Below are 12,274 nucleotides of genomic sequence, written 5' to 3'. Positions count from 1 at the left end.
CTGTCAATGATTTCACGACCGCATACTTCGTATACAATAATATCAAAAGGTTCAATAAACAAATATAAATCATATGATGTATAGTGTGAAAATGGGAGGAAACCAATTATTACCTGAAGAGAATTCCACACGCAAATCTTTTATCCCCCCTGCACCTTAGAGATTCACAGCCACATCTGCTGACTAAGACACAGCTCAACCTCCAATACCAACAAGATGGCAATGCCTACCCACAATCAAGGCAGCCAGCTAATAAACGTCTAAATGCAAAGATACTACTTATATCTGAAGCTGCCATCACTAATCATTCTTTAACGCTAGTTCCCAGGGTGCCCGAGATAAAGTTCCTGGCAGTTTGGCTCACCTCTGTTCGATAACGAACGACCGAAAATATCTCAAAAATGAAGCGAGTATCAAAGAGCAACTCGTTCGCTCATCCCATGGGTCATCTCGATGCATCGAAAATCAACAGGCCATCCCATGAGTTTGAGGTAGCCCGAAATGGTAGTAGTACCTCCTACTACGCACTTCAGAACTTCTGCTAACGCTTCTCTCAGAGATCTCAGCTCTCATACAGCAGCCAATAGAGCCACCTCGATTTCATTCTCAGGCTGCAGCGCCATCCTTCAATTCTTACAAGATGCCGACAGCACAAGACATACCTTCCGTAGCACTTACTGATGTGGAGATTGTTAGCTCTGACAGCTTCCAGCCATACATATCGCAAGTGGGTGCTTTATACGAGCAGTCACAACGCCTAAGAAAAGGCGAGAACGAATTTGAGGTAACCTATAGTAAAAGATTGGACAATAATTTCCAAGAATACCAGGTTTCATTTCCTTTCGGGGAACAGTTGGATTTCACTGCAAAAAAACATTTCGACTCTGGAGAAAAGGTCGCTATCGGGAAGGAGATATCCAAAAACTATCACGATCCACCACCACTTTCTACTGTTCCAAAGGTATACTTCTCTCCTGACTTTCGGCTCGAAAATCCCAGGACATTCGACAGTGTTATTGAACGATCTGATGTTGTACCGTCAACCCCTCTCGAACGACAAATTCATGGAGCTGCGGTGCCTCAAAGAAAACCCTTGGCTACAAATGCGATTCTCCAAGAGAAGCTCTCCTACTACATGGATACTGTAGAAGCAAATCTACAAATTTCTATTGCTTTAGCATCTAACTCTTTTTTCACTGCTCTCGAGTCGCTAAAGGAACTTCACTTGGATACGATAGAATCAGTTAGTAGAGTCAAAACGCTGCGAAACTACCTTATCTCACTGGATAACGATGTGTCTAATCAAGGCCTGCACCTCATACAGAAAAGACGCATGTACCGCAACCTGCACCAAATGAGCGATAGTGTCCTGCAAATGAAGCGAATTATGGAAAAAGTGGCGCATTGTGAGTCTTTAGTGGACCAAGAGGAGGCAGAAGAGGCACTTAAAGAGATTCGTGCCACCGAGCTTTTGATTTCCGGTGCGCCAGGCGATGTTGCAGGCGAAGAAGGCATGGCACAAAGTCAATTTCAAGACTTACGAGGCGTTGCAGAATTGAAGAATGTGCTGACTGATCTAAAGACTCTCCGGTCTCGAACGGGTAAACTCCTCGAGTCTAGGTTTCAAGATCTACTTATTTGTGATCTTCGACATCACGCCGCATCGATAGACACAGTAGATGTGCTTTCAAGATGGGATGCTGCTTCGCAACGATCCCAAGAACACAGAAATAGCAAGATTGACACGTCCCCTGGGTATCATACAGTGTCTGAGGACTTCCGGACCACCCTGATATCTCAAATTTTTGGTCTTCATCAGTCATCCTCTACACTGAGTGCAATTAAGACGTACCGAAAATTAGTAAAGCAGGAGATATACAACGTTGTGCAAAAATGGTTACCTAATACGCCTAGAGACAATGAGACAGCGATGTCTCGGTCGACTACGAGTGGAAGTCGCAATCACGTCATACAAGAGAAGTCGTCCATTCTGAGCCAGAATCTTTGCATTCTCAGCCCAAATGATGCGGAGACTCTGTTTTCAAGTATATATGTTAGCGTCACAGCGTTTCTAAGAAGATTAAAAGTCCAGTCCGAGCTACTACTAGATGTTGCTTGCGCTATTGGGGGGAGCCAAAATGATGCGCATAGTTCGCTTGATATCGCCAATCTTTTGGGCCAGACAGTGGACATTGCCCAGGAGACCATAATCAAAATTCTTAGAGTTCGATCGGAGCAGGTTAAAGAATTACCACTAGCTCACTTTCTCCGCTACTTTACACTCAATCGTCTTTTTATCAACAAGTGTGAGGCCATCTCGGGGCGACCGGGAACATCGCTAAAGAATGTTCTAAACGATCACATTACTGACTTTATCGGATCGCATAAGGATAGAGAGATTCAAATACTTGTCCAGGCAGCAGATACCGACAATTGGCAAGAAACGTATTTCACATATGGAGACAAGCATTATCTAAATCAGACTCTTGATTGTGGCCTCTGTGATCCGCCGACGTGGAGCGAGAATAGCAAAATCTGGATCCCGCTGTCACCGGATGAGAATGAAGATATTCAAACTTTAGAAAAGACCCAGACGAACAAAATTTCAAAAGACAAGATTCGACCTGCTATTATCAAAGACGAAGCTTTTTTGCTTCCTGGATCCGCCATCCTCTGTCTGAAAGGAATCACACATTTTCTCCACCTCATGTGCAGAATTCCCTCCATGACAGCTGACATTGCCAAGTCACTTGTATCCTACCTCCAAATATACGACTCGCGATGCCGTCAGCTTGTCCTCGGTGCTGGAGCTATGCGTTCAGCTGGTCTTAGAGTCATCACAATGAAGCATCTAAGCGTCACATCGCGAGCGTTAGCTTTTTATGCGACGCTTATCCCGTATATCATCAAGTTTGTCCACCGTCATACGCCGAATTTGAGTGTTATCCGCGATTTTGAGAAGGTACAACACTCGTTTCAAGAACACCAAGATAGTATCTATCAGAAAATGGTTGATATTATGGCGCAGACATTGGCAAGGCGGTTGCAAGAGAACGAGAAGGAGAGTCACGATGCAGAAGGTGTTAGCAAGTACATGATTGACTTAGTTGCCAACACAGGTAAGTTGAATAAAGTGGTTGTGAAGTACCTGCCTAGCCGAGACGTGAAGCTAGTAATGTCGAAGGTCTTTCTGAGTTACCAAGACCAGCTGGGAAAGGCATTTGACATGAATTTGGGAGATCAAGCTCGCCGTGATCAGTAAGTTATCGTTTCTTGTTGTCGGCATTGTGTTTAACCTATCTGTAACAGTATGCTAATGTCTATTCGCAGTGTCCTTCGTGACATTTCCCACCTTATCAGCAAACTTGGTAAGATAGATGGGTTCGAGCATTTGGGTACGAAGCTTGTAAAGATCGTCGAGAGTAAGAAGATAAATGACTCGTCATAAGAGACTTGGTGATCTATAATTTGACGAATGAAAGTAGAAAGATTCAGATGACAGTTTTGTGGAGAAATTTTCGATCTTGAATCCTTTTTCTTGGAACATATTTGCGCTAAAGAGAATCAGACCGAGGACTTGCTGGCTATTGATTCTTTCCCTTTACCATTTTTCGACCTCCTGATGGTTCGTTGACTTGAAAAAATAATGCGACACATGTTTTTGCAATTAAGTGAAGCGACCGCGTTCTGTTTCGACGGATAATTGCTCCGATATTCTTTACATTTATTACACTCATCTTCCTATACCATGGCAAAATCATTTCAATTTCCAGTCTTGACCACACTACAACATTATAACTTTGATTCTAAACAGCCAAGAGAACAGCAAAAATAGAATTACAACATTACTACCCCGTTCCGCAATCCCTCTCATATACGCCCCTTAATTCAAACACCCCAAACACCCTAAACAACAGCACAATTCCAATATGCTTGATCAAGATTATCTCGGACGAGCTAACTCATCTTCAGAATCCGAATCGTCCTCCGTATCCAAATCGTCCTCCGTACCCGAATCGCCCTCCGTATCCGAATCGTCCTCTGTATCTGAGCTATCTTCTTCTTCTACCCCAGCCGCAACAAGTGCGTCATCTATGTCCCATAACATCTCTCCAGCATCTGGATCATTCATATCAACTTCCACATCATCTAGGTCCGCCACTCTTTCTGTCTCTTCAACATCTGATGAGCTTGGAGTATCTAAATCTGGAGAATCTGAAGCTGAAGTGTCTATATCCTCCATTTCGTCTGCGTCATCTGGATCGGCCGCCCTAGCCACATCCTCTTCATCATACGCCACTTCGAGATCTGATGGGTACTCCATTTCGTCTGTATCATCTGAATCATGCGCTCTAGCCACAGCCTCCCCATCATACGCCTCTCCAACATCTGATGAGTCCTCCATTACGTCCGCGTCATTTGCATCTTCTTGGACTACCTCGAACCCTTCGTCGAAATACGCCCCGTAATAAGTCTCTCCCACGTCTGGTGAAACTTCAGTATGTGGGTGCGGGTGCTCCATTCTGCCATCGTCGCCTCCATCATCTCCGTTATCCACCTCGGGCACTTCACTTAAATGCTCCTCGCTATCTGTCACCGAATCATATGTTCCAACATCATATACTGGAACTTCAGTATCTGGAACATCCCCGTCATCTGAATCATCAGAGTTGTCTGAGCTATCTGAGTCGTCTGAGCTATCTGAGTCGCTTGAGTTGCCTGTGCGGCTAACGTAACTCCAAGTCTGGGTACTCAAGTCGCTTACCGTGCTTGTTAGCTGTGAAGACGTCCAAGTCGGAGTCACATCCTTCTCCACCTTCTTTTTCTTATGGTCCGGGTTAAGATTCCTAGCCCCAACTCTTTCACCCTGACTAAATACTCTACTCTCAGGATCATAGTCCTGGTCCTGTTCACTCTCTCTCCTCGGTGCTCTACGTACTCCGCCCTGCCATCTCGGCCGAGGCGGTGGTATGAATCTGTCCCACCTTTCTGTAGCTTCTCTCACAACTACAAAACCATCTCTTCGAATCGGCCTATTCGCTTTTCGTGCATCCTTATATCCCCGGCACACTCTCTCATGGAGCACCCTCAAGCGAGGCCTGTCATGCGGCCTCTCGTACAAGCATTCAAGGACGAGATGTGTAAGCGTCTCGGAATAACCGGCCGCAATCATGCGTTGTCCGTAAGTCATTCCTTTAGCAGGGGCTCCGTCGATAAGAAAGCTGGGTAGAAAAGGTTTTAATGGTGGCTCAATTACTGGTTTAAGGTAGATTAGTTTGAGCATAATGAAACCGATACCCCTGTGTGAGGTTAATGTTTGATTCGATTTTACGGATGGAGTGGGAGATTACCAGATGTTCGTTTTGGTTCCATAACGTCCCGCTATCCCTGATGTTACGTAGTCCTCGTAATCCCAAGCTTTGGTGAATTGTTCCTGTGGAATGTTAAGAATTATACACAAGCGATGGTGAGAAATAGATGGAGCATTGGAGGGGCCATACTGGAGTGTAAGATCCCGGAGTTCCAGATTTACGCCATTTCTCTCGCCACTGCCAACGTTCTCTCGCAGAAGTCATGTTGTCGAATATTACTCGTTCGGTAAGTCCAAAGTCCGCAAGCTAGATTCATTAGTAATAAGTCGTACCTCCGCAACAAACCCTTTACCTTCAAAATCGGATATAGACGATGATTTGCTGCCTCTCTCTCACCTAGCATGACTAAACATTACATTAGTGTATTATAATGATATACTGTAGGTCCTTTTCTTACTATTTTCGGGCTTGATATCAAAATGAACACATGTTTGCCAGTCTGGTCGTCTATTTTCAGATGGTATCGCAGACACCCCCATACGCTCCCCTTCAGGTTTTTCGGGGTCAACGGGGGGACCAGCCGAAGGATCCCATTCGTACTCCGCGCTTTTAGACAGAATTGATATACCATCAATAAGACATCTGAAGAACATCCAGAGTGTCTCTTCTTTAAACTTCTCACGGCTATTATCCAACTACGTCAGCTCAATTCTCATGCAACTGAGAATCAAAGAAAGGTAACAAAACATAAGAAAGTTTAAAGCATACTCGTATCGTCTTCTCTCCAGCAGACCATTCAAATCCCCAAGCTCGCAATATTCCATAAAAATTCGACGTCTCTTTCCCAAGAAATAATCCGCCGTTGGAGCAGCAACTCCCTCAAGGCTGACCATTTCATCACGCTGTTGAGCACTAATAGAATCAGAAAAGAGGAATTCGACTATGTGCTGCGTATTGTTTCTTCGAGAAAATCTCTCATGATAGTCTGCTTCCTCATCATAACTTGCCGCATTCAAAGCATAATTCTGCATTTGTTTGATGACAAGTTCGGCCGGCAAGATGTCTCCATTGGGTTGAACGAGGTCGTTACGGACGCCTTCGTAACGCCACAGTCCTACTTTACCCCCAGTACTATTTAAACACAAAACCCATCAGAAAGTCTCATACAGGTTCCAGGAGAAAAGCTTACCCCCGACCCAGCGATCTAACTCCCCTCCAACGACCCCGGCGGCGGGTTCTGAAAGTTCGAATCTCCAGTTCCTCGATTCGACTCTCACCCCAGGCCATCATCTCCGCGTCTCTCCGATATCTCTTCAAAGGCTTCATAGGTCTTGGAGATGGATATTTCGGTGGGCGGTTTGGATGAATTTCACCTCGGCGCGGGTGTGGCCATGGTCCCATGTTCCGATACCCTGGTGGCAATCGAGTGCGAGGGACGGGAGGGGGATTAGCAAAAGCAGCGTTTGGGGGGCGGAAACGATTGAAATTTGAGAGCTGGGTGCGCCTCATCTCGGCATCAGTATGTGGAAGTTGTGCAGCCATACTTGATATATTTCTAATCGTCGCAATAGATTAACCAAATTAAAAAAGACATTGATGTGTAATCTTAGAATTTCTGAAAGGAATTGTATTTTTAATACGGAAAAAAACATCATGTATCAACATTACAAAGGAGAGTCTAATGTAGACCAATGAACAAAGAAAAAATCGAACTCAGAAAGTAACTGCATTCATCGCGACTACTAAGCTTTCATTCTTTGTTACATCTAGGTGCAATAAATACACCCAAGGAAGCAAAGAGGATCTAAGCATTGGTGGAAATTGCCGATTGATACGGTATAAGGGGGCGGCCTAGCTAAGCGACCTTCCCTTGGTCATGTGACAGGCCGTTGTTTCTTAACAATATTTCCAATTGCTCAATGGTCTGTATCTACATCATTGCCTTTCGAAATATTTCCTAATTTCGAGTCGCCACCTTGAACTTGCACTACTGTACAAGCCTAACAGCATCCAACTAGACAGACGAATGCTTTGGGCCCCATAAAATGTGAATCTGACTCTCAAAGCATCCCCACAACTAACTATCATCCGAATCAAAGCCCACCAAATCATCCCTATTCCTAGCCCCCACCCTCTCTCCCTGACTAAATATCCCACCGGGAACATAGGCTGCATCATCCTCAGCTTTCGTCCTCTGCCGACGTCTCCCACACCCCGGGAAGAAACTCCTCCTGCGCCGCCTTCGTACTCTCGACCACGAAGGTCTCCTCCTCCGCTCGATGAATCGATCCCACCCTTCTGGCTGGTCTCCCACATGATTCCTCGCTGTTACATGTGCATCAAGACCTCTACACACTCTTTCTTTGATATCTCTCAAACTGGGTCTGTGGGCAGGATCCATGTATAGACATTCAAAAATGAGATCTCTGAGCTGAACCGAGATAGGAGAGTCTGTGGTTATGGATTCTCCGTAGGTGATCCCGCGAGCTGGACCACCGTTGATCATGAAGGTGGGCAGGAAGGCGTCTAAAGGTGGTCTCCACCCGGTAGCGAGGTGGATCATAGAGTACATAAGGAATCCGATGGCCCTACATACTTATTAATCGCCATGGCAGACGGAGGATAAGATACGCTTACCAGACGTTAGTTGCAGTGCCGTAGATACCCGCTATGCCAGAGATTGCCCAGTCCTCTATCCAGTAAATTAGCATTCGTGTTTCTTGTTTGCTCCGGAACAGAGAGCTGTGTCTAAAGATCACGTAAGGCCCTCGGCCACTAGGGAGTAGAGCTCAAGTGGGGGAGCAAAGGAAAAATACTGACGGTAGTCCCATGCATCGGTGAATTGTTCCTGTACAAGTTATAAAGATATACACATGAACAGGTAATGGGAAAATTTACGGGTGTGTAGAATCCACAAGTCCCACGCGTCCGAAGAATTTCCCGGTATATCCTCCAATTTCTTGTATTCTGAGCCGTATCCCGATTTAAATAGTTCGGGTATATACCTTCGGTAAGTCCGAAGTCGGCAAGCTATTCAATGTGAGCCTCATCTCAAATATTCAACATCTTAGACCAACCTTCAGAATTGGGGTGTCCGGATGTTGCGCATCCCGTTCTCCCAACATAACTAAATATCTCCTTCAGCAGAGGTTAGGACAGAGGTCCACAGCAACATACTGTTGTGGGGTTTCATGTCAAAATGAACGTGCTGTACCCATGGGCCCGCTGGTCCTAGTTCTTGGGCTTGGGCTTGATCCGTAGCTTGATCCCAAACATAGTTTACGCCCTCAGAAAGGACCGATATGCCATCGACTAAGCATTCAAAAAACTTCCAAAGGGTTTCTTCATGAAATGGCTCACTCCTGCATTCGAACGTTAGCTGGAGCCACCACTTCAAAGAAGGGCAACCAAAAACATACTCTATGTCTCTTCTCTCAAGCAAGTCGTATAAACTGCCCAATTCACAGTATTCCATAATAATCCTCCTTCGCAGTTGTAGCCAAGTATTTGCAACTGCAGGAAGGACGTACTCCTTTGAATTGGGGTTAGCCGTCATCGTCTGAACATCTTGCGGGGTGATTATGTCGGAGGCATGGAAATGCACTATGTGACAAGAATTTGTGTTTGAAAACATTTGGTGGTAGCCCGCTTCTTCGGTGTAATCCATTCCGCCAATTCTCAGGGTTTGGATTTGCTTGACAGCAACTTCCCTGGGAACGGCTATATCATTGTCGTCGCCGCCGTCATATCTCCAAAGTCCTACTTTGCCTGAGATCCTATTCAAATCGACGCATTTAGCGAACATAAGGCTCAGATGCACAACGATGAACATACCCGCTACCCAGAATTGAAATGCATCTCCACTGCCCAACTGCACCTGCAGCAGTTCTCGTAGCCAACTCCTCAATGGTGCTAGCCAACCAATCCCGGCGTTCTGCTGTCCTGTGAGGTCTTCTCAGCGTATCAAGCACTCCCGCAGAGCTATAGCCAGGAAATATGTCATTTCCAGCGACAGCGATAGGTGGGGTGCGTGGCCATGGTGTTGTACGATATCCTGCTGGTACATCCTGGTGCTCTGGGAGGCCTTTGATGAAAGCACGGTCTTCGGGGTGAAAAGTGTTGTAACTTTTGAGTCGTACTCGGTTTCTTTCCGGATTCGTATAGTGGCGGGGTGGGCCGGCCAAATTTAATGCCATCTTGGAACCCCTAGGAGAAATTAAGTGACCCCAGTATGGACACGTAGATTTGGTGGATAGCGTTCTCAAAAGCTTGATGGGGTGATACCTTGAACAAAAATATCTCATCACCCAACAAAGGAGGAAACAACCGACCAGGTAGCAAGCCGCATTCATATCCTCAAGGCCATTGCAGCAATGACCTTGTGTACGGAACAAAGAGAATCAAGAGAATGAAAGAGACGGACTTGGAAATTGACGTCGCTTGATAAGGTAGGGAAAGGCGATTACCTAAATCTATTAAGAAGGGAACGAACAATTGTCGAAATCCACTTACCTGGGTGCGAATATTCGGCCACCAAACATCACGCTTCTAGATGGAACCGCAGACAAAGTTCAAAGATTGATAAGATCCGTCCCCAAATATCTACACTCTCCAATAATCTTCCCCCCAAAAGAGAATTATGCAAATTATCGCTGTTCCATGCACGCATGCCAAACAAAGAAAAATCGTAAAACAAAGTGGCGTCGTCAATCCATACATAAATCCATGTTCTCATAATTCAGAAAAATCTCATTTACGCTTAAGCAAGAACAATGCGTCAGTCATCCAATGCAGCTCAAGTAAACACAAAAATGCGTCATTAATCAAAAAGTATCCCGGTCCCAGACGAACGACTCGGTATCTCTCGGGAGTCCTTTCTGCGGTTCAGCGACCTTGCTGTCTTTGTACATTTCAGGTAATCGTGGTATGGGTGGAACATCTCCGCCTTCGGTGATTATGTGGATTCTGCTGCGGATTGGAGTAAGTTGTCGTTTCTTCTCCTCGATTTCCTTCTGGAGTTGCGGGATCGATGTTTTTCGGACTGGTGCGTTGGATCTTGACACAGAAACGGCGCGGCCAATATTAGTGTCCTGTTCCAATTCATCCTCCTCACCATCGTCGGATATGTACCCAGCGAGAAGGCGTTCAGAAGGTAGCGAGGAGAGTATAGGGACGAAACGTGGAGGTGCTGGAGGAGGAGCCACAGTGATAGGTGTAGGTGTGGGAGCAGCAGAGTCGGACTCATCCATCAACTCCGCGAGTTGGCGTCGATATTTCTCAGTGTTGTATTCCGCCTTGCTCAACTTCTCCTGTAGCTTTTGTTGCTTTGTCAAGTCTTTTCTTGAACTAATCCTCTTGACTGATTTTGTGACCCCACCTCGCAGGCTCGTAGCACTCTCGCCGAAAGCCTTCTTCATGTTTGAGAGAGAGGACTTTTTAGACCCGAATGTCTTCTTCATGTGGGAGGGATGTTTTGACTGAGCTCCAACTGGTGATGAAGCAGCAGAGACCGAATGTCGAGGAGGCGTGATAGGGCCGTTGCTCATATAGATTGCAGAGTCATGCTTAGCTCGTTTTGGGGTTGTTTTGGTGCTAACAGGAATATATCCGGACCTTCTGAGCCTGCCCGCAAGTTAGTAACTAGAACCGTCGATCTTATATCTAGGTTAAAACTTACTCCTCATATTTCCTATCTGCCATCTCCTTCTGAGCATCCCACAACCGCTGCTGCTCCGTCCTCTCGTCCCTAACAGCCGGTTGCGTCTTCGACCAAATCTTCCAATTAGCAGGATTAAACCCCGCCGTGATCGACCTGCCAAACTTGAATATTCCAGACTGTCGAGGCGCATCTGAGTGATTCGTGATCATAGAAAGCGGTCGCTCCTGTTCAATAAACGGCGTGGGCGGTTTCTTGCTAACCCGGTCATTCATGGAGCCTTCGAGGAATTTACTCGGTCTTTGGGGCGTAGCCGTCGACGGCAATGGCCACTCGCTATTCCGATATCTCTTCGACGAAGGCGTCACCTCATCGTCATCAACCCTCGACCTTTTCGTAGCGCTGGAATCCGCCATCTCGAAGAGTCCCCACGATCAAGAAAGTAAACAATCCCCACACCGCAATCCAAATGTCGCAATAAAACAACTCTTAGAACTCTCACCGCCTGAAAAGAAAAATCAAAACAAGGAAATCGTCCCACGCGTCAAGGAAGATCCCCTTAAATACGCATATTGTACGCCGTACCAACGAGTAGTCCGTGTTGTATTTTGAAATTGAAATTGAAATTGGATCAGACCAGACGAGGCTGACAGAAAACAAGACGCCACAGCAACGGACAACCAATGGACACGCGTGAATCACATCCTTACCAAAACAAAAACGTCAGCTAGTGCACGGACGTCAAATCCCCGGTTGCGGAGCCGAGGAAAGTTTAAATTTGAATTTGCTATTTTTGGGAGCGGTCGAAGCTTGTGTTTATGCTGTGATGTACTTCCTCGATACTGTACCTCGATATTCCCAATATATATAAATAAGTTATTAGATATGGGAGGAAGATATTAATTTTCTGTGCTTTTAGGCTGTGGAAATGTATTTCATACTAAGCCAAACGAATTAACAACTCCCGCCTCTTCCCTCATTACTCATGGTGTCCACAAGCGGGAAGATAACCAAGTAACAACGGGAATTCCAAGCCTACATCCATCAGTATGTAATTCTGAGGGAAGTCAAAGCTATAACCCGTCGATCCCTTAAGATTTCAACCTGGATCAGAACTCGAGGTTTGATGCATGATGCTAGCATATATTTGGAGCTAAGTTACTACTACATTTTGTAACCCTTAAAAATAGTTTACAACATATCATGGATTCAAGAAGGTTGAAAAATGAGTTGAGTGTCTCCCCCAAAAGTGCGTCGACTTCTGAAAACGGGCTCTTAACAGCAAGTGTGGGAAGATATATCGTCA

At 45.6% G+C, this 12,274-nt stretch overlaps 4 protein-coding genes across 4 annotated transcripts; 1 reads left to right on the top strand and 3 right to left on the bottom strand.

Annotated features, from left to right (window-relative positions):
• Positions 1–401: 401 nt before the first annotated feature.
• On the top strand, positions 402–3,448 carry GLAREA_03867 (uncharacterized protein; the record flags this gene model as incomplete). Its single annotated transcript, XM_008084120.1, has 4 exons — positions 402–504; positions 558–3,119; positions 3,204–3,258; positions 3,331–3,448. 4 exons carry the CDS (start codon positions 402–404, stop codon positions 3,446–3,448), a joined length of 2,838 nt encoding a protein of 945 aa, XP_008082311.1.
• A 495-nt stretch (positions 3,449–3,943) lies between these two features.
• GLAREA_03866 (Protein kinase-like (PK-like)) lies at positions 3,944–6,854 on the bottom strand (the record flags this gene model as incomplete). The annotated part of the gene is made up of 7 exons (XM_008084119.1): positions 3,944–5,300; positions 5,352–5,434; positions 5,502–5,618; positions 5,665–5,717; positions 5,770–5,996; positions 6,081–6,443; positions 6,502–6,854. The coding sequence occupies 7 exons, from the start codon at positions 6,852–6,854 to the stop codon at positions 3,944–3,946; spliced, it is 2,553 nt and encodes an 850-aa protein (XP_008082310.1).
• Positions 6,855–7,389: 535 nt separating this feature from the next.
• Positions 7,390–9,508, bottom strand: GLAREA_03865 (Protein kinase-like (PK-like); the record flags this gene model as incomplete). Its single annotated transcript, XM_008084118.1, has 7 exons — positions 7,390–7,900; positions 7,950–8,004; positions 8,318–8,342; positions 8,390–8,439; positions 8,490–8,674; positions 8,732–9,088; positions 9,147–9,508. 7 exons carry the CDS (start codon positions 9,506–9,508, stop codon positions 7,390–7,392), a joined length of 1,545 nt encoding a protein of 514 aa, XP_008082309.1.
• A 627-nt stretch (positions 9,509–10,135) lies between these two features.
• GLAREA_03864 (uncharacterized protein) lies at positions 10,136–11,384 on the bottom strand (the record flags this gene model as incomplete). The annotated part of the gene is made up of 2 exons (XM_008084117.1): positions 10,136–10,934; positions 10,990–11,384. 2 exons carry the CDS (start codon positions 11,382–11,384, stop codon positions 10,136–10,138), a joined length of 1,194 nt encoding a protein of 397 aa, XP_008082308.1.
• Positions 11,385–12,274: the final 890 nt, after the last annotated feature.

This window comes from Glarea lozoyensis (assembly GCF_000409485.1).
Source record: "Glarea lozoyensis ATCC 20868 chromosome Unknown GLAREA2, whole genome shotgun sequence".
Lineage (NCBI taxonomy): Eukaryota > Fungi > Ascomycota > Leotiomycetes > Helotiales > Helotiaceae > Glarea > Glarea lozoyensis.
This window is presented reverse-complemented; position numbering and strand designations above follow the sequence as displayed.